The 26,057-nt window shown below is 41.7% G+C and overlaps 1 protein-coding gene across 1 annotated transcript in view; it reads right to left on the reverse strand.

Annotated features, from left to right (window-relative positions):
• The window catches only part of LOC140479763 (complement factor H-like), a 92,787-nt gene that overhangs the window by 56,367 nt on the left and 10,363 nt on the right, over positions 1-26,057 (reverse strand). The window contains exons 3-6 of the mRNA XM_072573899.1: positions 20,161-20,266; positions 17,483-17,559; positions 3,706-3,903; positions 3,104-3,274 (exon numbers count right to left, since the gene is read on the reverse strand). Coding sequence (XP_072430000.1) covers positions 3,104-3,274; positions 3,706-3,903; positions 17,483-17,559; positions 20,161-20,266 — 552 coding nt within the window. The remainder of the gene's footprint in view (positions 1-3,103; positions 3,275-3,705; positions 3,904-17,482; positions 17,560-20,160; positions 20,267-26,057) is intronic.

Genomic DNA, 26,057 nt, shown 5'->3' on the forward strand with positions numbered 1-26,057 from the left:
GAATCTATGGAATTCATTGCACAACAGGCTGTGAATGCCAGGTCATTGAGTACAGTAGTCCCCCTGTACCTGGCAAAAGTGAGGATTGCATATCTTGGAGATCAGAGTCTTGATTAGAGTGGTGCTGGAAAAGCACAGCAGGTTAGGCAGCATCTGAGGAGCAGGAAAATTGACGTTTTGGGCAAAAGCTCTTCATCAGGAATGAAGCAGGGAACCTCTGGGGTGGAGAGATAAATGGGAGGGAGTTGGGGCTGGGGAGAAGGTAGCCGAGTGTACAATAGGTGGATGGAAGTGGGGATGAATGTGATAGGTCAGAGAGGAGGGTAGTGTGGATAGGTGGGAAGGGAGATTGGCAGGTAGGACAGGTCATGAGGACAGTACTGAGCTGGAAGGTTGGAACTGGAGTAAGGTGGGCGGAGAAGAAATGAGGGAACTGGTGAAGTCCACATTGATGCCCTGGGGTTGAAGTGTTCTGAGGAGGAAGATGAGGCATTCACCCACACGGGTTACACTCCTGGACCTACCGTGAAAGCCTGAAACCGCAGATAGGAGCAAACTCATTCATTTAAATGGGAAATATACCTTCCCGGCAGCCTCCTGGTCCCTGGTTCTGGAAGCTTCCCTATAGCATGCTCGGGCCGTGGCAAAATGTGGGTAGCTTAAACCACGGAAAACAAATCCATGGATACGGGGAATGCCCTGTATTTTTAAGACAGAGATAGATAGGTTCTTTGTTGAAGGGAATCAAAGGTTATGAAGAGAAAGCAGGAGAATGGGGTTGAGAAACCCATGATTGAATGGCAGAGTAGACCAATTGGGCTGAATGGCCTAATGTCTGCTCCTATGTCTTATGATCTTATGGCTGGAGAAACCAGATGGGCAAGTGTAACACCAAGAACAAATTCATAGAGTGCTTCACAGATTGCTTCTTATCACAGTGCATTGCAGAACCTACCCAGGAACAGGCTATTTCAGACCTAGTGATACATAACCAGGTAGGATTAACGCAAACGTTTGTAATTAATGATCCTTTAGGGGGTGGCAATCATAGTATGGTAGAATTTCATATTTAGTTGATAGAGAGAGAGCAATTCAGGTATCAAACAACTATTTTCAACTTCAGTAAAGGCAAATACAGAGTTATGGGGGAAAGAGTCTAAAGTGTGCTGGGAAAATTGAGAAAAGGGGAAGTCAATGGAAAATCTCAGCCTTGCCAGATGGGCGGCTATTTCATAACATTCAGTGAAGATTTACTATGGTCAAAATGAAGGAATTTAATGAGAAGGATAATGGTTAATAAAGGTGTTCAAAGAAAGTATTTGATTAAAAGCTAAGTCATACAAAACTAGTATTAGACCAGAGGGTTGGGAATTTTTAAGAAACCAGCAGCAGCTGACTAAAAATCTAATAAAATGGGAGGAAATTGACTATGAAAGAAAATTGGCAAGAAATATAAGAAAAAAGCAAGAGCTTCAAAGGGTAAATAAAAGGAGAAGTAAAAGCAAGTGTGGAGGATGTGACTAGGGAGTTGAGAACAGTGAACTGGGAAATGGCAGGTAGCTTAAACCAATATTTCGCTTTGGTCTTCATGGAAGAGGAGTGATATGATCCTCAGGAAGAGATGCTGAATCATGTCATGTCGATTGTTCTGAAGTACTGTCTCCTGGCAAATTAGTCTTCTGAAGTGATAGTTCACTAACAACCTTTAGGGAATGAAATCTGCCTTCCTCAGAAATTCTGGCCCATACGTGACAGCAATGTGCTTATCTCTTAACTGCCCACTGAAATGCCCCAACAAACAATAGCATTCACAAACAATTAGGGATGGAAAACAAATGCTGGCTCTGCAAGCGACAAACATGTCCCACAGAGGAGTAAAAAAGTGGAACTTTTCAATAATGGATGAAGACACAGAACAATGTCAGCTCTGAAGGCAGTAGTGAAGGAGGCTTAAGCTTACCCTCTTATTTGTAGCCAAGGTAACTGGAAGGCAGCAAGAACAAGGAAAGCTTAAATATCTCATCAGGTCAGGTAGCTTGCCACATGCAACATTGAATTTAACAATTTAGATCATAATCTCTGCCTCCAACTCATTCTTTCAGTTCATTTTTCTTCCCCTTTTTATGTTTCGGTAGCTTGGTCTTCATCTCGTATCGTTCTTTATTCCTTAATGATGTACTTTTATGTAACAATTTGCAACTCATCTAGGCATAGCCTTTGCTGTTTTCATTAATATTTGTTGCCTGTTGCATCATGAAATCCTTTGCTCCTTAATCTCCCTTGCTGTCTACTTTATTAGAGATCTACTCTTTTGTCTTTTCTGCCCACTCTCCTTTTCCACTGCCTTAAGATTAGATTAGATTCTCTATAGTGTGGAAACAGGCCCTTTGGCCCAACAAGTCCATACCGCCCCTCTCAAAGACAAACCCACCCAAACCCATTCCCCTACCCTATATTTACCCCTGACTAACGCACCTAACACTGTGGGCAATTTAACATGGCCAATTCACATCTTTGGATTGTGGGAGGAAACCAGAGCACCCAGAGGAAACCCACGCAGACACAAGGAGAATATGCAAACTCCACACAGACAGGCGGGAATCAAACCCAGGACCCTGATGCTGTGAGGCAGCAGTGCTAACCACTGGGCCACCGTGCCGCCTATCTTTCTTCAGTTCTGATCAAAAGTTCCAAGTCTATGTCATTGACTTGAAAGTGTTTCTGTCCATAGAAAGTCTATTGAATTATGCAAGCTTTTCTTTAGATTTCAGATTTCCAGTGCTGGCTGCATTTTGCTTTTCTAAAATTTATTTAGGAAATTTTTCTGATCAGCCTGTTCAGAGATATTATTACACACATCTGAAGCAGGTTGAGACTTGAACCTGTTGCTCCTGCTCCAGGGGTAGGGACAATAACTCTGTGCCGCAAAAGTGCCTTAGCATTTTGCTTTTGTAACAGAAAGTTTTATTGGAATCATATTCTGCAAAATCAGAAACAAGATACACTATATAGTACCAATTAAAGGAACCTCTCAGCTTTCTTAGAGATTCTCTTATTTCAATTATTGAAATAATTTACTATTGACATAAAATTATCAGCTTACGTGTGCAAGTTGGTAGTGGGTTCCATCCAAATTTAGTGCATGTAGTCAGTTGAATGTCTTCAGGTCTATAATTGCGATTGCATTGATATTGTAGTACATGAGAATATTTGTAAATCTGTTTATTGCCAATTACTTTCCCATTCTCTATAGCTGGTTCGATACATATGAATTCTGAAAAGGAAAATTACTGAAATCATGTATTCAAAGTGATTAGAAATGTATTTTTAACAATGGTTAAATACAATCTTAGCTAGTTATGAAAATAGATCACCAGTGGCCTAGCCACTATCTGATTGGTGTATTTGGCCTTCCTGAAAGGAGGGTCTCCTGCCTACTTTCCAAGCAATAGCTGACACCCCTGTAGCTTCTAAAGAACGCTTGCTCCAGTCTTGTCAACTGCAGCTTCTAGTAGTGCTGGGAGTAGAGTGCTGAAGGTCAATCTGATCCCAAGAGAAGGGTTGAAATCCCATCTCCAACTACTGCGTTCCATAAAATCCTGGCTGATGCAGACTTCTGCTTAAAATCATGAAATGTAATCAGAAGAAATGCAAATAAAAAACATTTAGGAAAGCTTTACGTACAGTATGGATATTGAGCATTACCTTTGCATTTAGGAACTGGATTACTCCAGGTTCCGTTTGCTAAACAATAAATCTCTTTGACACCTTCAATGTCCAGTTCTGCTGAATTACACTCGAATTGCAGGACAGAGCCAAAAGGAAAGTTTTGTTCAAGGCCAAATTGCTCTGATCTAACGATCTTTCCATTTTCTGGTTCTTCCACAGGGGAACAGGTCACAACTGCAAAACAAATTGAACATAATATCTTTAACATGGAATATATAATGTTTCATATCAATTTATGTACTGTTTGCCAGTTCCATCTGCAACATTAGAAAACTAGCTCATTTCTAATGAATCTTCTAATTTAATAGTAAAACCACCAGGGGTAACACAAAGGGTATGTTTTACAATTTTGCGGTGAATGGTAACCCGGCAACATGAATTACCTACTGTTTAGAGATCCAAAATTGAAAATCAGGCAGCTTCTATAGAAGACAGGTGATCTGCTCTGTCTTATTATTATTCAGAAACTGGGAGTGATAACTAACCCCATCTGGTGTGAATAATGGAATTTACTTCTTAAAGTGTCGTGAATCTGTGGAATTAACTATCCTAGAGTAGGGTGAACGCCAGGAGTTTGAGTAAATTTAAGAAGGGGATAGATAGATATTTTAATTAATAACGAGTTGAAGAGTTATGAAGAGTGGACAGGAAAGTGGAGCTGAAGCCAAGATGAAATGAGCCAAGGTAACCCACTATTATTTTAAATGGTGGAGCAAGCTTGAAGGGCTGAATTGCCTACTCCTGCACTTAGATCTTGTGTTTAGATTAGATTCCCGACAGTGTGGAAACAGGCCCTTCGGCCCAACCAGTCCACACCGACCCTCCGAAGAGTAACCCACCCAGATCAATTTCCCTCTGACTAATGCACTTAACACTATGGGCAATTTAGCATGGCCAATCCAACTGACCTGCACATCTTTGGACTGTGGTAAGAAACTGGAGCATCCGGAGGAAACCCGGATAGACACGAGAACAATGTGCAAACTCCACACAGACAGTCACTCGAGGCTGGAATTGAACTTGGGTCCCTGGTGCTGTAAGGTAGCAGTGCTAACCACTGAGCCACCGTGCCACCCCGACCTTCTTTGCTGTCCATTGCACCTCCAATTTTGATGTCATCTGCAAACTTACTAACTATACCTCTTATGTTCACATCCAAATCATTTATATAAATGACAAAAAGTAGTGGACCCAGCACTGATCCTTGTGGCACCATTCTGAAAAAAACAACCCTCCACCACCACCTTCTCTTCTACCTTTGGCCAGTTCTCCTGTGTTCTAGTGTAGTGATGAGGTGTTATTTTCCAGAAGGCAGTGATAAGTCCAAAAAATACATTATACTTACCACAAAATTGAGAAAAATCCTGCATGGGTTTCAGTGCCAGTGCAATGACAGGTATTTAGGTCTTACGTCCCAAAAAGTGGTTGACACAAGTCAAGCAACATGTTTCATAGGCTGTTTATAATAAGCAGAATACAGAGCCTGCTCAAAACAGCTGCGCTTGTAAAACCCAAAATAAAACATCGATTGTTTCATGTGGTCTTGCAATTGAACAGCACCTGCTAAAATGTTCTTAATGAGCTAACAGTTACTGTAACAACCAATTCAAGTTAATCAGCCAAATTTACAATATGACAAAGTTACACTTGCTAGGAGAGTCATGAACATATGTTTCTTTGCAAACGAAAGGGATATAAAGAAACATTGCACCTTTTTGAATTAGCCAAAAGCATGCAGAACCAATTGTTCCCTGTTACTTTCTTCAGGTGTTGGACTGGGGTGGACAAAGTTAAAAATTATACAATATCGGGTTATAGTCCAACCAATTTATTTGGAAGCATTAGCTTTCAGAGTGCTGCTTCTTCATCAGTTAGCTGTGAAGCAGGATCATGAGACACAGAATTTATAGCAAAAGATTACAGTGTCATGCAACTGAAATAATATATTGAACAAACCTAGATTGCTGTTAAGTATTTCGTATTTTATAATGGGTTGCAGGTTTTGGTTCATTAATATGTAAATCTCAGAACTTCTTTTAAGCCATATTTTCGAGATAACTTAAGGTTTTATTAAAAAAAAGTGACATCTCAGTTCAGACAATGCACTAATAGTGTGAGGTTAGAGTCTGTCTGTATCACAATCTTGAATCAGACTGATTCTATTTCCAAAGTAGAAATTTATAAAATGTCACATGGATTGACCGCCTGCAGATTATGCTTTTTGAGCAAAATAGGATGTATCTGCAAATATAATTCTGCAAATGTAAATTCGTCACCCATATACGTGTGTATGTGTGCAATACAGAGAGAGTGTGAGTGTGTGTGCATGAGAGAGCGTGTGTTTGCATGAATGCATGCTTGGTAAAGTGTGAGTGTGATGGAGTATAAGACTGTGGCTTATACTGCACCTCACTCACATACACACTTTACCAAACATGCACAAACACAAAGATACTCTATCATGCTCACTCGCACTCACAAGCACACACTCACACACACTCTCTCTCATGTACACTTACACACATATAAGTCTATGGGGTGAATTTGCATTTGCAGAATTATATTTGCAGATACATTCTATTTTGCTCAAAAATGCACTATCTGCAGGCAGTCAATGCAGGCAGTCATAGAGTCACAGTGATGTACAGCATGGAAACAGACCTTTCAGTCCAACCCGTCCATGCTGACCAGATATCTCAACCCAATCTAGTCCTACCTGCCAGCACCTGGCCCATATCTCTCCAAACCTTTCCTATTCATATACCTTCATATTCATACCCTTCCTATTCATATACCCATCCAAATGCCTTTTAAATGTTGCAATTGTACCAGCCTCCATCACTTCCTCTGGCAGCTCATTCCATACACGTACCACCCTCTGTATGAAAAAGTTGCCCCTTAGGTCTCTTTTATATCTTTCCCCTCTCACCCTAAACCCATGCTCTCTAGGTCTGAACTTCCCGACACCAGGGAAGAGACTTTGTCTATTTATCTTATCCATGCCCCTCATGATTTTGTAAACCTCAATAAGGTCACCCTCAGCCGCCCACACTCCAGGGAAAACAGCCCCAGCTTGTTCAGCCTCTCCCTATAGCTGAAATCCTCCAACCCTAGCAACATCCTTGTAAATCTTTTCTGAACCCTTTCATGTTTCACAACATCTTTCCAATAGGAAGGAGACCAGAATTGCACGGAAGATTCCAGCAGTGGCCTAACCAATGTCCTGTACAGCCACAACATGACCTCGCAACTCCTGTACTCAATATTCTGACCAATAAAAGAAAGCATACCAAATGCCTTCTTCACTATCTTATCTACCTGCGACTCCACTTTCAAGGAGCTATGAACCTGCACTCCAAGGTCTCTTTGTTCAGCAACACTCCCTTGGACCTTACCATTAAGTGTACAAGTCCTGCTAAGATTTGTTTTCCCAAAATGCAGCACCTCGCATTTATCTGAATTAAACTCCATCTACCACTTCTCAGCCAAATGGCCTATCTGATCAAGATCCTGTTGTAATCTGAGGTAACCTTCTTCGCTATCCATTATACCTCCAATTTTGGTGTCATCTGCAAACTTACTAACTGTACCTCTTATGCTCACATCCAAATCATTTATGTAAATGAAAAAAAGTAGTGGACCCAGTACCGATACTTGTGGTACTCCATTGGTCACAGGCCTCCAGTCTGAAAAGCAGCCCTCTACCAAAACCCTCTGTCTTCTACCTTTGAGCCAGTTCTGTATCCAAATGACTAGTTCTCCCTGTATTCTGTGAGATCTAATCTTGCTAACCAGTCTCTCATGGGGAACTTTGTCGAACGCCTTACTGAAGCCCATATAGATCACATCTACCACTCTGCTCTCATCAATCCTCTTTGCTACTTCTTCAAAAAACTCAATCAAGTTTAGGAGACATGATTTCCCACACACAAAGCCATGTTGACTATCCCTAATCAGTCCTTGCCTTTCCAAATACATGTACATCCTGTCCCTCAGGATTCCCTCCAGCAAGTTGCCCACTATCAACGTCAGGCTCACTGGTCTATAGTTCCCTGGCTTGTCCTTACCACCCTTCTTAAACAGTGGCACCACGTTAGCCAACCTCCAGTCTTCCGACACCTCACCTGTGACGATCGATGATACAAATATCTTAGCAAGAGGCCCAGCAATCACTTCTCTAGCTTCCCACAGAGTTCTAGGGAACACCTGATCAGGTCCTGGGGATTTATCCACCTTCATGCGTTTCAAGACATCCAGCACCATCTCCTCTGTAATGTGGACTTTTTGCAAGATGTCACCATCTATATCCCTACAGTCTATATCTTCCATATCCTTTTCCACCTTAAGTACTGTTGCAAAATATTCATTTAGTATCTCCCCCATTTTCTGTGGCTCCACACAAAGGCCACCTTGCTGATCTTTGAGGGGCCCAATTCTCTCCCTAGTTACCCTTTTGTCCTTAATATATTTGTAAAAACCCTTTGGATTCTCCTTAATTCTAGTTGCCAAAACTATATCATGTCTCCTTTTTGCCCTCCTCATTTCCCTTTTAAGTATACTCCTACTGTTTTATACTCCTCTCAGGATTCATGCGATCTATCCTATCTATACCTTACATATGCTTCCTTCTTTTTCTTAACCAAACCCTCAAATTCTTTAGTCATCCAGCATTCCCTACACCTACCAGCCTTTCCTTTCACCCTGACAGGAATATACTTTCTCTGGATTCTCGTTATCTCATTTCTGAAGGCTTCCTATTTTCCAGCCGTCCCTTTACCTGTGAATATCTGCCCCCAATCAGCTTTTGAAAGTTCTTGCCTAATACCGTCAAAATTGGCCTTTCTCCAATTTAGAACTTCAACTTTTAGATCTGGTCTATCCTTTTCCATCAATATTTTAAAACTAATAGAATTATGGTCACTGGCCCTAAACTGCTCCCCCACTGACACCTCAGTCACCTGCCTTGCCTTATTTCCCAAGAGTAGGTCAAGTTTTGCACCTTCTCGAGTAGGTACACCCACATACTGAATCAGAAAATTTTCTTGAACACTCTTAACAAATTCCCCTCCATCTAAACCCTTAACTCTATGGCAGCCCCAGTTTATGTTTGGAAAGTTAAAACCCCCTAACAAAACCACCCTATTATTCTTACAGATAGCTGAGATCTCCTTACAAGTTTGTTTCTCAATTTCCCTCTGACTGTTAGGGGATCTATAATACAATCCCAATAAGGTGATCATCTCTTTCTTATTTCTTAGTTCCACCCAAATAAGTTCCCTGGATGCATTTACGGGAATATCCTCCCTCAGTACAGTTGTAATGTTATCCCTTACCAAAAAACATCACTCCCCCTCCTCTCTTGCCTCCCTTTCTATCCTTTCTGTCGCATTTGTATCCTGGAACATTAAGCTGCCAGTCCTGTCCATCCCTGAGCCATGTTTCTGTAATTGCTTTGATATCCCCGTCCAATGTTCCTAACCATGCACTGAGTTCATCTGCCTTCCCTGTTAGGCCCCTTGCATTGAAATAAATGCAGTTTAATTTATTAGTCCTACCTTGTCCCTGCCTGCCCTGACTGTTTGATTCGCTTCTGTTCTCAACTGTACCAGTCTCAGATTGATCTCTTTCCTTATTATCTCCCTGGGTCCCACCCTCCCCCCCACCCTCCCCCCCCACCATACCAGTTTAAATCCTCCCGAGCAGCTCGAGCAAATTTCCCTGCCAGTATATTAGTCCCTTTCCAATTTAGGTGCAATCTGTCCTTCTTGTGCAGGTCACTTCTACCCCAAAAGAGATTCCAATGATCTAAAAATGTGAATCCTTCTCCCATACACCAGCTCCTCAGCCATGCATTCATCTGTCCTGTCCTCCTATTCCTGCCCTCACTAGTTCATAGCACTGGGAGTAATCCAGATTTTACTACCCTCGAGGACCTCGTTTTTAAATTCCTGCCTCACTCTCTGTAATCTCCCCTCAGAATCTCAACCTTTTCCATTCCTATGTTGTTGGTTCCAATGTGGGCAATGCCTCTTGCTGGCCCCTCTTCCCCGTGAGAACATTCTGCACTCTCTCTGAGACATCCTTGATCCTGGCACTAGGGAAGCAACACACCATTCTGCTTTATCGCTGCTGGCCACAGAAACGTTTGTCTATACCTCGGACTAGAGAATCCCCTGACATAATTGATCTCTTTGAAACCAACGTACCCCTTGTTGCATTAGATCCAGTCTCAATACCAGAAACTTGGCTGCTCGTGCTACGTTCCCCTGAGAATCCATCACCTCCTACATTTTCCAAAACAGCATACTTGTTTGAAATGGATATAGCTACAGAAAACACCTTCACTAGGTGCCTACCTCTCTTACTTTTACTGGAGTTAACCCATCTGTGTGACTGTATCTGAGACTTTCCCCCCTTCCTATGACTGCCATCCATCACATACTGTTGCTGTTGCAAATTCCTCATTGCTTCTAACTGTATTCCAACCGATCGATTTGACCTGATAAGATTTGCAACCAACAGCATTTATTGCAGATATAATCCACAGTAACCCTTAAACTCTCTTTAAACTCCCACATCAGACAAGAAGCATATATTACTTTTCAAATGGCCATTTTTGCTCCTTCACAATCTACAGACCCAGAAAATAACACCGTATTATTCCTCTACAAAACACTGCCCCAGGTTAGATTAATAGTTATGTCTTACATTTTAAGTTTAATCAAGAAACATATCTTAAAAAACATATAATCAAGACAGAACTCACTCTACTCAATACTGCAGACTTTCTGTAGGCCACTTAAACATTTAACTTATCTGATTCTGTGCTGTGAACTTCACCCAAATAGTTCCTTCAAGATCAGTTGTGAATTTCACTGTTTATTAATTTTCCCAGGTGCACTCCGATGTCCAGCGATACACAAACTGAAACAGTAAAGGCAGTAGCTGTGTAGGTTCACCCTGGTGTCAGTTTCTTTCTTTGTTTCTCTCCTGCACTGACCTCACCATGAGCTTCCAATCCAGGTAATATTTTATAAATTCCTACTTTGGAAATAGAACCAGTCTGACACAAGATTGGGATTTAGACAGATTCTAAACACACATCTTTAATGCTGAGATGTCACTTTTCTTTCTATAAAACCTTAAGTTATCTTGAGAATATGACTTCAAAGAAGTTCTGGGATTTACATATTAGTGAACCAAAACCTGCAACCCATTCTAAAAGATGAAAGCAAATAAAATATTAACAGCAACCTAGGTTGTTCAATATATCTTTAATCTTTTGCTGTACGTTCTATGTCTTATGCTTCTGCTCCACAGCTACTGATGAAGTAGCAGTGCTCCGAAAGCTAGTGCTTCCAAATAAACCTGTTGGACTGAAAGGTGCTGTGTGCTTTCTTCATGGCAATGCCTTAATCAGAGCCAACTTGCCAATTGATCAATTTCATTTTCTCTTGTTGTTTAAATTCTTTTGATTTTTAAAAAAAAATTGGCATTCCTACATTTATCCTGATAACTGTAAAAGCAATAGCATTGGCCACATCTCTCTCTCTCTCTCTCTCTCTCTCTCTCTCTCTCTTCAGCAATGTTTACGTTCTACTCCCAATGAACTGTTATTGGAAGTTCAGTAAAGACTCTCTGCAAGAGTCCATGGAGCTGAGCAAGCGCATGTAGCTTTATAAAGCTGAGTACATAAGCTGTACATTTAGTGTTTTGAAGATGGAGGCATGAGGGCTATCAGAAAGAGTGCTGATGAAACCCATTCTTGATGTTTCCAGTGCAGAAGGTTTTGCAGAAAGTAATGAGTGTGGCATGAAAAATGGCCAAATTAGATAGAGAATGAATACGTTGAGCTCAGGTTTGAGCAGTGGACAAAGTTCCCTGTCTTTGCATTGAAGCTGAGGTGGCAACTATAAAAAGGGGGTTTAAGCTTCAAAGAACTTTTCTCTTGTGTGATAAAACAGATGATTTTGCATGCACTGGTATTATACTGGACGAAACCAAAATTCATCTATGTTTGGTGAGGTTGTTGGAAAAAGCAGTGACCGTCACACCACTAGTAGATGAGAAATGTGTTGAATGTGAAAGGCGCACAAATGAAAACTGACCCCATGTTTCCAATGGTCCCATTAAAGGGAAGGTCCACCAACAAAGTGATAAAATGAGCAAAGCACAAGCAATGATTTCTGAAAGGAAAGACAAGTGAAACTTCAATAAGCCGAAATACCAGTCATGCCATTGTAACCTCAGTGTTGTGAGTGATTACAGATTGCAGTTAAGACCAAGGAAGATCATAATTGGAATGCAACGATCATTTAGGACTTTAAAAATAAAAAAAAAGCTAATGGTCAGACAGAGTGGGAGTGACTTTAGTGACATTTGCTGTTGTGTAAGTTATAGGGGATGAAGCTGGAGGACTGGGGCACATTGGTTTTGTTAGTGAATATGAAACTAGGAAGAAGGTTGGAAGATTAAGAACTTATAACAGAAGACCATGTTTCATGAATGAGACATGGTTTAATGAAGATGGGAGGCAGGTGGATCCAAAATACATTAATTAAGAGATATATTTTAATCAGGTTTAAGGACCACGTGGAAAGGAGAAGAAGATTGCTCAGAAATCACACAGAAATATTCCATGCACACTTTGCAGTTAGCAATTCAAGCTAGAGAACAACTATCTCACTGGAAATAATTTGTCTGATTTTAAAATTTTGAGCAAGAGAAATTTCGGGCTGATTCTGCTCTCAGTTTGATCTTGAAGCATTGAATGGTCATTGTGGTCTGAATCCTGCTTTTTTGACTCAATGCAAGTTGTGTTTAGTTTTTGGGAGGGATCTCAGCATACGGCCAAATGAGGTTTCTCACCATTCCTCACCAACTCACCTCATTAACAACCTACCGCACCCTACGGCATCCCTCATGTCTGAGTCTATCCCAATCTTATCACTTGCTGTTCTGGAACAATTTGTTACGTGGACACAACCAGTGACCAGCGTCTCTTGCACATGCACTATCTTTAAAAACATGTTGTGCACCCAGACCATAGCTGTCAGTTGGAGCTGCCCTTTGTAGGTCCTGACATTTTCCCAGTCATGGCAGAGAAGATAAGTTGCTACCCCACGTTATGGACAATGAGATGTATGTCCTACTGGACAGATGTGGGACAGATGTGGTGACACCTTCCACCCCGACCTCAAATTTACCTGGATCGTCTCAGACTCCTCCCTCCCCTTCCTAGACCTCTCCATTTCTATCTCAGGCGACCAAATCAACACGGACATTTACTATAAATCAACTGGCTCCCACAGCTACCTAGACAACACCTCCTCCCACCCTGTCCCCTGTAAAAAAGCCATCCCATATTCCCAATTCCTTCGTCTCCGCCGCATCTGCTCCCAGGAGGACCAGTTCCAATACCGTACAACCCAGATAGCCTCCTTCTTCAAAGACCGCAACTCCCCCCCAGACGTGATCGACGATGCTCTCCACCACATCTCCTCCACTTCCCGCTCCTCTGCCCTTGAGCCCCGCCCCTCCAATCGCCACCAGGACAGAACCCCACTGGTCCTCACCTACCAACCCACCAACCTCCACATACATCGTATCATCTGTCGTCATTTCCGCCACTTCCAAACGGACCCCACCACCAGGGATATATTTCCCTCCCCTCCCCTATCAGTGTTCCAAAAAGACCACTCCCTCCATGACTCCCTCGTCAGGTCCACACCCCCCACCAACCCAATCTCCACTCCCGGCACCTTCCCCTGCAACTGCAAGAAATACAAAACTTGCGCCCACACCTTCCCCCTTACTTCCCTCCAAGGCCCCAAGGGATCCTTCCATATCTACCACAAATTCACCTGCACCTCCACACATATCATTTACTGCATCCGCTGCACCCGATTTGGCCTCCTCTATATTGGGGAGACAGGCCGCCTACGTGCGGAACGTTTCAGAGAACACCTCTGGGACACCCGCACCAACCAACCCAACCATCTTCAACACTTCAACTCCCCCTCCCACTCCACCAAGGACATGCAGGTCCTTGGACTCCTCCAACGCCAGACCATAGCAATGCGATGGCTAGAGGAAGAGCGCCTCATCTTCCGCCTAGGAACCCTCCAACCACAAGGGATAAACTCAGATTTCTCCAGTTTCCTCATTTCCCATCCCCCCACCTTGTCTCAGTCCCAACCCTCGAACTCAGCACCACCTTCCTAACCGGCAATCTTCTTCCTGACCTCTCCGCCCCAACCCCCACTCCGGCCTATCACCCTCACCTTAACCTCCTTCTACCTATCTAATTTCTAACGCCCCTCCCCCAAGTCCCTCCTCCCTACCTTTTATCTTAGTCTGCTGGGCACACTTTCCTCATTCCTGAAGAAGGGCTCATGTCTGAAACGTCGATTCTCCTGCTCCTTGGATGCTGCCTGACCTGCTGCGCTTTTCCAGCAACACATTTTCAGCTCTGATCTCCAGCATCTGCAGTCCTCACTTTCTCTTAGATGTGGGACATTGTCTTCCCTTGGGACCAGCAGTGGAGGCCTGGATATCAGACCAGCCTGAGTTATCACCTGAGTGAGTACAGTCTCAGGAGGAAGTGAGGACTGCTGATACTGGAGATCAGAGTCGAAAGGTATGGCACTGGATAAGCACAACAGGTCAGGCAGCATCCGAGGAGCAGGGGAATCGACATTTTGGGCATAAGCCCTTCATCAGGAATTCCACACTTTCGACTCAATACAGTCTCGGTCATCAGATGGAATGTCCAGCATTGTAGGAAGAAAGACAATGATCTTCAGTGTGCCAAGCTAAGTGCTACCATCACTTGATACCTTCCTTACTCTATCTCTGTTACTGTACCCACCTCTCACCAAGGATCATGCTCTACTGCCACTAATATGCTTGGAACATCATTTTCATTTACTCTTACTCATGCCAACCCCAACACCATTTGATTTGCCAGCTCTCTGTGCTGCTTACCCATTGACTCAGAGCACCTCCACCTTCAGCAAAAGTAATGGTTAGGCCACCTGCTTTCTCCTCCCATCATTCCAGCCAGTCTCCCTTTCCAGGAGAGTTACAGCTCACAAAAAGGCATAGAGTCATAGAGTCATAGAGGTGTACAGCATGGAAACAGACCCTTCGGTCCAACCTATCCATGCTGACCAGATATCCCAACCCAATCTAGGCCCACCTGACAGCACCTGACCCATATCCCTCCAAATCCTTCCTATTCATATACCCATCCAAATGCCTCTTAAATGTTGCAATTGTACCAGCCTCCACCACTTCCTCTGGCAGCTCATTCCATACACGTACCACCCTCTGAGTGAAAAAGTTGCCCCTTAGGTCTCTTTTATATCTTTCCCCTCTCACCCTAAGCCTATGCCCTCCCCGACCCTAGGGAAAAGACTTTGTCTATTTATCCTATCCTAGCCCTTCATAATTTTGTAAACCTCTAGAAGGTCACCCCTCAGCCTCCGACACTCCAGGGAAAACAGCCCCAGCCTGTTCAGCCTCTCCCTATAGCTCAAATACTCCAACCCTGGCAACATCCTTGTAAATCTTTTCTGAGCCCTTTCAAGTTTCACAACATCTTTCTGATAGGAAGGAGACCAGAATTGCACGCAATATTCCAACAGTGGCCTAACCAATGTCCTTTACAGCCGCAACGTGACCTCCCAACTCCTGTACTCAATACTCTGACCAACGAAGGAAAGCATACCAAACACCTTCTTCACTATCCTACCTACCTGCGACTCCACTTTCAAGGAGCTATGAATCTGCACTCCAAGGTCTCTTTGTTCAGCAACACTCCCTTGGACCTTACCATCAAGTGTATAAGTCCTGCTAAGATTTGCTTTCCCAAAATGCAGCACCTCACATTTATCTGAATTAAACTTCATCTGCCACTTCTCAGCCCAGTGGCCCATCTCATCAAGATCCTGTTGTAATCTGAGATAACCCTTTTCATTGTCCACTACACCTCCAATTTTGGTGTCATCTGCAAACTTACTAACTGTACCTCTTATTCTCGCATCCAAATCATTTATGTAAATCACAAAAAGTAGAAGACCTAGCACTGATCCTGTGGCACTCCACTGGTCACAGGCCTCCAGTCTGAAAATCAACCCTCCACCACCACTCTCTGTCTTCTACCTTTGAGCCAGTTCTGTATCCAAATGGCTAGTTCTCCCTGTATTCCATGAGATCTAATCTTGCTAATCAGTCTCCCATATAGAAATCCATATAGATCACATCAACTGCTCTGCTCTCATCAATCTTCTTTGTTACTTCTTCAAAAAACTCAATCAAGTTTGTGAGACATGATTTCCCATGCACAAAGCCATGTTGACTATCCCTAATCAGTCCTTGCCTTTCCAAATACATGTACATCCTGTCCCTCAGGATTCCCTCCAACAACTTGCTCACCACTGAGGTCAGGCTTACCAGTCTTTCGATCCCTGGCTTGTCTTTACCGCCCTTCTTAAACAGTGGCACCACGTTTGCCAACCTCCAGTCTTCCGGCACCTCACTTGTGACTATTGGTGATACAAATATCTCAGCAAGAGGCCCAGCACTCACTTCTCTAGCTTCCCACAGAGTTCTCGGGTACACCTGATCAGGTCCTGGGGATTTATCCATCTTTAACCATTTCAAGACATCCAGCATTTCCTCCTCTGCAATCTGGGAATTTTGCAAGATATCACCCATCTATTTCCCTACATTCTATATCTTCCATATCCTTTTCCACAGTAAATACTGATGCAAAATATTCATTTAGTATCTTCCCCATTTTTTGTGGCTCCACACAAAGGCTGATCTTTGAGGGGCGCTATTCTCTCCCTAGTTACCCTTTTGTCCTTAATACATTTGTAAAAACCCTTTGGAAGGGTAGAAAGAGAAAGGACAGGTTGCGGTCTGCTTGACATTTGGCTCCTCACCCGTTATATGGATAGTATCCTGACTCTGACCAATCTGAGGCCTGACTGACTGTATACAGGCCCTGGGCTGATATCAATGGGTGCCCTTGACTTACTGCACTGGGGTACCCTAAGTGAAGGCTACCTTCCTTGAAATGACTGAGGCCTGCTGATCAGGGACCAATGGCCTGCTGTTGATGATCAGGGACAAGCTTTGTTTCTATGCTACCACACAGCAAGACAACAGAAAGAGGTAAGGTGAACTTGGTTTCTTTGGCTGAGTGGGCAAATTGCAAAAAAAGGCAAGGTAACACAATGCTATGATGCTATGAGCCTCTAGGTAGTCTGAGAGAGACTCAGTACTTTGGCTGGACAAACAGCCCAGAGGAGCAACCTGATTCAATCCATGAGCCAGGATTGTGTCCCTGACTGAAGATATCCTTACAGGAGCATCACAATGATAGTTGTTGGTGTAGCACTGAGGTGAAAACGTGTACTGTAAATGGATTGGATATGTGCTTAGAGGTACATGTTGGATGCCAATGTCCTTAGCTGTGAGTTGCATTTGGCATAGTTGGTAAAATAGGAAACTGAATAACGTGAATTGGGCCTTTAAGACAGTGTTTAACAAACAGCAATCCACCCTTCTCGGCAAGTTCCTGATGCATAGACATTGCAGCGAGTTGCTCCTTCTGTCAAAATAGATTTCACTGGACATCTTACTCAATTTTACTACAAATCTCATCATAGATGTTTCATTATTATCTAAAAATGATCTCTAACAAATACAAAGTGACAAAGCTTTTTAAATGCTCTTTCTTTACCTTCACAATATGGAACAAGACCACTCCATCCATCGGCTTCGCAAATACGGTAGTTTTTTGTACCCACCATCCTATATCTTTAAAAGGAAGCAATATAAAAATGCTAATCATTTTCTTTAGCCTGAAAGAAGAACTTACATTTACAGACGAACCTCGATTAACCGAAGGACACCAACAGGGAGCATTTAACTCGGTTAATCGAATTCCGGATAATTGAATCCTGCAGAACATTGTTTAGCTAAGCATCAGGACCTTGCAATCTTGCCGGATAATCTGATATTCAGATAATCGAATGCCAGATAATCGAGGTTCCTCTGTGTATTTATATTTTAAGAGTGCAAGACCTCATTAAGTGGTTTACAGCCAAATAAATACTTATTTTTAAAGCACAATAACTGTTTTAATGTAGGGAAAGTGGCAGCCAAATACAGCAAACCATCACAAACAAGAACGTGGTAATAACCATGCAATCCATACATATGATAAGAGTTGAGAGCTAATTATAGCCAGGATACTGTAGGTAAGTCCACCAGTCCTTTTCAAAATAGATTCTAAGGATCCTTTACCTCTACCAAGCAGAGAGATAGAGCCTCTATCAAAGGTCTCATCTAAAAGGTGGCTTTCAACAGTGCAGTTCTCCTTAGGACTGAACTGAATCATCAGCCATGCCTTTTGTGATTAAACCTTGGAATAGGTCTTGCATCCAGACTGTTGTGACTCAGAGGTCAAAGTGCTACCAGTTGAGCTACAGCTGGCAGAATGAAAATGATGAGCACAGGCAAAGGGCTGAGACCTACAGAGACGCAGAGGTGGCAAAATAAGAGCTCAATTTTGGCAGGAGGAGCAAAACACACTGTAGCAAGCTAGGTGTGATGTTTGGCACAGAATGCAAGATGGTTATGAATTCACCTAATGTTTTGTTTTCTCCTCATTTTATTAACTGAATTTAATTTCAAATACAACAAAATGCCCTAGAGTGCAGATATTCAATTTTTGAGAAATGTCTGCCTGTTTTAGAATATTGAAACCAGCACTTCTTCACTTACCTAAATAGGTACATTAATCTAATCTATTTATTTATATCTAAGCCTGAAACAACTCAATATTTTATCACTTTCCCCATTTTGACTTATCAATGAGGAATAATAGCTGACATGCATCAAACCAGTTGAGTAAAACTTTCATATTGTGTCTCCACAAACTGGCAGTACTAATGGCAGATGTTTTGTGGCAGAGCTTGGATAGAACTGAAGCTTTCCCTTGCCCCTTCACGTATGGTATTTGGAGTTTGTTGGGGTTAAGTTGATAAGTCCCTGAAAATATGCACGGCCATGCATTGCATGAATACCCAATGCTAGTTCAGTATCATACAGAAAGCACACGAACTTCATGATAGCAGCAAATTCTAATGATGTCTGCAAGCAGGCATCACTATCTGCACTATTCTTTGGCTGAACACTCAGTTTAATATACTCCTAGAGCATCAATGATCTCTCTACAACTCACTATCACACATGTTCCATTAGATTTACAAATTATATATCACCTTATTATATATTGCAAATTATATTTTTATCTCAATATAGATTTTGTACATAAGGGCGTAGGAGATAAATAAGTTATTCGGATCATCAAGTCAGTTCTGCCATTCAACTGAATTTCTACCTCAAACTGATCTTCAAATAACTCTTAAAAACATCCAAGCAAAACCTGTTGGTGAACAGAAAATCGACAACAATTGGGCTGGAATTAATATGACCAAAGGTTTGTGCATATTTATGTCCATTATCTGTATGTGTGTTCAGCTAAAAGCGACAGTGTTGGGCAAAAATATCAAATCCACAATTAAAACCTCAAAACGAGGGTGAAACTTTCAGGCAGAACGTTTACTATGGTATTAAAGGAAACAAAAGGCTGTTCACTGAATACATTATTGTGCAACATATCATATATCCATTTGAAAATTGAAGTATTGTCTTAAAATTACTACTGTCGGGAAGAAAAAGATAGGATGTTTCCTCTGAAAAAGTTCCAATAGTAATTTGGCTATTCTACAAATCATGTTGAAAAATTTCCCCATCGTGAACATTGAAATAGGGAGTTTTCATTTTTTTTTAACGTAGGGTTTCTTATTATAAACATTAAGATACGCCACTTCCATAATACATGTTGATGTAAAATATATCATTTGAAGTTGTGACACAGGATGCTAGAGATAGTGAACTGGAAGCACATATTATATGTAAACTGTTACATAATATGATCAGACATAATACATGGAGGTACATTAAAGCACCATGAAAACTCTGCTAAATAGAAGATCTAGTGGATTTATTGTAGAAATACTTTCTTCATTGATTGAGCCCAAGATAAATGATTAAAGTAGTACATCCATGTCAAGTAGTTAGTTGATTAGCTCAGTTGGCTGCATAACTGGTTTATGATGTCGAGTGATGTCAACAGCGTAGGTTTGATTCCTGCACCAGCTGAGGTTACAGTGAAGGTCCCACCTTCTCAATCTCTCCCCTTGCCTGAGGTGTGGTGACCCTCAGGTTAAACCTGCACCAGTCATCGTTCTCTAATGAGATCTGCTAGGACTATGATGACTTTACATGTCAAGTGTAGCTGTTCTTTCTCCTGATACTAATAGAAATGGATTAATATAATGCATCTCTTACCCTTCATCACATGTGTATTCAATGCGTGCACCAAACACCAGATCTTCACCTTCAACCAGATGAAATGTTCCATGTGGAATATCTCCAGGGCTTGTGCATGGCTTTACTGATATTGAAGGTAGGTTGAAATAGCATTAATTGATGAGTTAGCAATAAAAAATAATCATTGATGCTTATTGATTAACATCATGAATGATTGGTTACACAAATAATTCATATTTCACCTTTGGTTTCTACTATCTGACTTAACTAACTGTAAAATGAACAAAGATACACATATTGTCATCTGTGACAAGTAGTAGATGATTTCTTAAAATCTATTAAATAATTGGCTATTTTAAAATAATCACATAATTTTGAATATCATTGTTGATCTATCACAAATTAGTTAGGCCAGCCACTGAATATTTTCCTTTGGTATTGATAGCTATTGTATTGATAGCATGCATGGGTTATCAACAGCATTCTTCCTTTATTCATTAATATTTCAATGGTTGAATGTGCCAAATCTTTGAGGTTATGTTGGATAATCCCTAACAAGGGAGTTTGTGAGGTACTGTGCAGAGACTATGATGCCCCACTCGTTCATTACAATTGCAGGCAGCATAGCAAATGCTTGCGGCCAGAGACACACATGACTCTTAAGCTACATGCATCAATGGACATCCTGTTATCATATGTATCTAGCACAAACCACATCTCTTATAATATGGAAATTTCTTTCAAAAGAGTCTTATGAAGGACCAAGAAATAGCTGACCATGGTGAAAAGCATGGTCCACAGTTTTCTGAAACTGCACTGGAGTCTGAGTGGACAAGACGGCATGGAAGAAAAAGATCCTTTCTGACAGATGGGCAAAAGGCACTCTGAACACAAGGCTTGAAGGCAATGTGAAGGAAAAACATTGGATGTCAATATCAGAAGTCATTCCAAAAACCTGATGCAGTACAGTAAAAGATTTAATGATCCTGTATGAATTGTCAAGGTCGGTGAGTTCACTTTCAACTGGTATATCTTATGTAGTTGCATCTACTTCTAATTTTATGATACCTCTCTCAGTTCTTTACTAAATAAATTATACTCATCAGGATTCAACACTAACTGTCAACCTATCCCTGTACACTTAGCTTTAGAGGCAAGACTCAAGCAATCATCTCACAGACTGAATATGCTGCCAAATTAAATGATGCCGTCCATATTGGTTAATTGGCACTCATTGACATATGTTCCTCTCTCTTGAAGAGACATACAGCATGCAATAGGAGGCAGCACTTCTTGTGGCCTTCATTCCCATCACCACGACCAAATGTCTATTCCCACAAACCTTAATACCTATTGAGCTGAGTACTGTTGGGTCCTCTGGATTTGGCTCTCCCATAGTGGGCAGAGGAAGCTTTGCTTGAGAATGTTAATGATGTGCTCTGAAATGTTCCTTGCGATAGCTTGGCTGTCATTGGCAGTTCTGCTGTGTATGTATGTGTGAGGATTGGGCTGAAGTCATAAGTGAAGTTTTGATAATCGTCACCATCCAGCAGCCTGCCTTCTTCTTCCCACTGTTGTCCAAATATAACTGACCCAGAGAACTGCCACAAAATGAACAAATCATGTCTGCTTTCAGCTGGCTGAACACCGCCTGCACACTCAAGGAATAAAGTCCCTCTGGATCAGGAAAATGCTGAGGTTCACATATGACACAGACAAACCCTCAAGCATGTTCCACCAACTTGTCTCTGAAATGTGACTTAGATGAAGGTGTCTCTTTCCACAGTGAAAACCCTTATGCAAAAGTACACTGCAATCTCTTGGGGAATAAAAACACAAAATGCTGGAGAAATGCAGCAGGTCAGTGGGAAAAAAAGAGTTAGTATTGGGAGCCTGATTTGACTCTCCTTCAGAAGCTCTTGGTTGTTGTTTAAATTTCCAACTGGAAGGTTCTGAGACACTCAGAGGCTACGGTCTCCTTCACATCCCTGGACAAGGTGGCCCTCATCCTCCTGTAAGGTTGGAGATGTGACATCTACAGTTGCTTGATTTCAATCATGACCAATTTAGTGAAGTAAGATGTTCCAAGATGAAGTTGAGTTAGGAGAATTTGTCCTCCAACAAATATGGCCTCCTTTTCACAGTCCATCTTTCCAAGTTCCTCTTTTCTAGCAGCTTGTTCAGTTCTGAGTAGCCTCAGCTCATTGTTCTAGTCATGTGCAGTTCCAAAAGATAGGCTTATAGGTCCATTCAGACCTGGAAGTAATTGGTTTGAGCGAAATCCTTCATTTCCCCAAAAATATACTAAGCACCAGCCAGGCCACTATCTGTAAACCATTGCAACTTTAGCCAGGTATTGAAAAGTTCCACACACATGTGGAATTACAACAAGAACCGAGAAAAATAATGCACCAACTAACCCGTAAATACCTCATGATACCTTTGAAAAGCACTGGTTTGGGGTGGTAGGATGTGTAGAGTTCTTTCATTTATGACTGTTTTATTGAGTAGAGGAGAGATTGAGCAGTGTAGGCTTAGACTTGCTGGAGTTCAACAAGGGTAAGAAGAGATCTATTTGAAGTAAATAAGATGCTAAAGGGGATTGACAAAGTAGACTTAGAGTGGATATATCCTCCCATGGGGCAAGCTAGAAGGAGAAATCATAGTTTTCGGCTAAGGAATAGGTGGTTTAAAGTAGAGAGGAGGAGAAAAAACTTCCCTCTACAGGCTGTGAATCAGTGGAGTTCACTACCCTAGAGAGTGATGGACAACAGGACACTGGATAGATTTAAGAAGGAAATAGACAGATTTCTAATTTGTAACAGGCTAAAGGGTTATGAGGAACAGGCAGGAAAGTAGAGTTGAAGCCCAGATGAGATTGGCCATGATCGTATCAAATGGCTAGAAGGGCCGAATTGTCTACTCCTACTTCAAGTTATATGTTCTTCTAGTCTTAAGTTATGCAAAGATAACAGAAGGTTTGGCTTGAATCTGGACCTGGAGAGTAACAACATTGACATAAAGTTGGAGGTGTGTGCATTGGCAATGCAATCTTTCAAAGGTAGAAGGTATTTTTTAATGCTTATGAAATGGTACTGAGAGATCAAAAAGCGCTATTAATGTCTTAACAAGGAAGATTAGTTCAAGATCCAACCTCCAAACCCTGTGCTTACTGGTGATACACATGTACATTCAATGGCCAAGAACAGTATAGTCACTCCTGCAAGAGGACAGAGGATGCTATATCTTAATGGAGCAGGCAGCCTTCTGTGAAAAATGGAAGAAATCAATGAGAAAAAAAATCTCAATAGAAGAAAAATCATGGCTATTTGTCAAGATTCCAGTTTTATTTCCTTTTTGCTACATAACCGAGGTCTTCATGGTGAATAACTCAAAGTCTGCATTCTATCCTGATTTGGGCTGACAAGTGGCAAATAACATTCACGCCACACAAATGCCAGACAATGGCCATCACCAATAAGAGACATTTTAACCATCATCCATTGATACTCCATGGTATTACCATCACTGAATCTCCCACAGTCAGCATCCTTGGGGTTACCATTGACCAGAAACTCAACTAAAGTCACTGCATAAACACAGTGGCTACAACAGCAGGTCAGAGACTAGGGGTATTGTGACAAATAATTCACCTCCTGACACCCCAAAGTCTATCCACCATCTGCAAGACACAAGTCAAGAGTTTGATGGAATATTCCCCACTTGCCTGGATGGGTGCAGCTCCAACAACACTCAAGAAGCTTGACACCATCCAAGCAAAGCAACCTGCTTGATTAGCACCACATCTACAAACATTCAATCCCTCCCCACCGGCGCTCAGTAGCAGCAGTGTGTACTATCTACAAGATGGACTACAGAAATTCACCACAATTACCTAGACAGCACCTTCTAAACCCAAGACCGCTTCCATCCAGAAGGACAAGGGCAGCAGGTACTTAGTGACACCACCACCTGCAAGTGCCCCTCCAAGCCACTCACCACCCTGACTTGGAAATATATCACTGTTCCTTCACTGACATTGTGGGTCAGCTCACAGCAAGTGGACTGCAGCGATTCAAGAAGGCAGCTCACTACTACTTTCTCAAGGGCAAATGGAGATGGGCTATCAATGCTGGCCAGCCAGCAATGCCCAAGTCCCACAATGAATAATAACAAAAAGCCTGCTGATCAGATTACTAGGCAGAATCAACAGGGAAATAGAGGGGAATACAATGTGGGAACTCTCCTCTGCCAGATCTTTGATTATTGGAATAGAAGGGACCTTATATACAATCTAATAAATGTAGGGGAATGGGTCTGGGTGGGTTGCGCTTCGGCGGGTCGGTGTGGACTTGTTGGGCCGAAGGGCCTGTTTCCACACTGTAAGTAATCTAACCTAATCTAGTCTTATATCCAGTCAGGCCTCATTGAAAACTGACTGCGAACATTCATTTGGGCAGTGACTTGAAATTAGTCTCTAATGTCTTCTACTATATCATCTTCAATGTCCCAATGTGTGACTTCCCAGAAGGAGAAATTGAACAGTAAAATTTGCTGCTCAGACATACTGGTCCGACATATCTTGTTTACTTTATGATGGAGCGCCAGTACGATGAATGCATTCCTATTCACACACTATTGTTTTCCAAATTGATTTTTTTCCCCTTTATCTTAGTCGTTCTGCCTCAATGTAATTTTTTTCCTTCCAAAATAAAGCACAGTTTTAAGATCTGCTGGTACAGACTGTCTAACCTTGCATTTTGTCAGCACATCATTTGTTGGGAATTCTGTCAAGTTACTTAAAACAGTTGACCTCTCGCTATGGCAACAACAGTTCTAGCATTGAACACTGTGGTACGTCACTAGCTATTGCCTTCCAGTCAATAAAAGACCCATGCATTCTTAATATTTGTTTCCTGACTGCATCTCAATACACTGTCCCCAATCCAATTTGTTTTAATTTTACACACTAATTTCTTTGTGGGATTTTTGAAAAGCCTTCTGAAAGTCCAAATAAACCACATCCAATAGCCACCATTATCAACTCTATAAGTTACATTCTCAAAGAATTCCATTAGGTTTATCAAGTATGATTTTGCTTTCATAAATCCATGCTGACTCTGTCTGATCCTACCACTGTTTTTCAAATGATCAGATATTAATTCCTTTATAATGGATTAGCCAGTACCCAACTACAGACATCAGATTGACTAATGTATCATTCCTGGTTTTCTCCCTGCCTCCCTTCTGAATAGAGGGGTTATATTTGCTGTAGGAAATGTTCCCAACTCCATAGAACCTTCAAAGATGACCTCCCACTATTTGTAGTGCCACTTTGTTAAATAGTGTGGGATGTAGATTATTTGGGCCTGGGGATTTATGGCCTTCAATCCCATTAATTCCTCCAATACCATTTCCCTACTAGTACTGATTTCCTTCAGTTCCTCACTACATTCTGTGTTTCCCAATATTTCTGGTGTGTTATTTGTGTATTCCTTGGTGAACACCGAACCAAAGTATTTAGTTGGTCAGTTATTTCCTCACTCCCAATTATAAATTCACCTGTAATGGGCCTACATATGTCTTTACAAGCCTTTTTCTCTTCACATACCCTTGAAACTTTTACAGTCAGCTTTAATATTCCCTGCAAGCTTGCTCTTGTACTCTATTCTCCCTTTCTTAATCAACTTAAACTGCTCCCGCTTCTCAGGTTTTATTCTAGCCAATTTGTATGCCTCTTCCTTTGATCTCTGAGCCCTCAGGAAATTGGGATGAACAGGTGGACCATATTAAAAGATCAGGTTATTGTTCCAAGAGCAGAAATGGAAATTAATGTCTGTTTTGAGAATTCAGCTTACGTTTTGCCAATGAAAATAAGCTATTGAATGTCCTTAATGAATTATTCCTCTTACATC

This window comes from Chiloscyllium punctatum, chromosome 7 (genome assembly GCF_047496795.1).
Source record: "Chiloscyllium punctatum isolate Juve2018m chromosome 7, sChiPun1.3, whole genome shotgun sequence".
Lineage (NCBI taxonomy): Eukaryota > Metazoa > Chordata > Chondrichthyes > Orectolobiformes > Hemiscylliidae > Chiloscyllium > Chiloscyllium punctatum.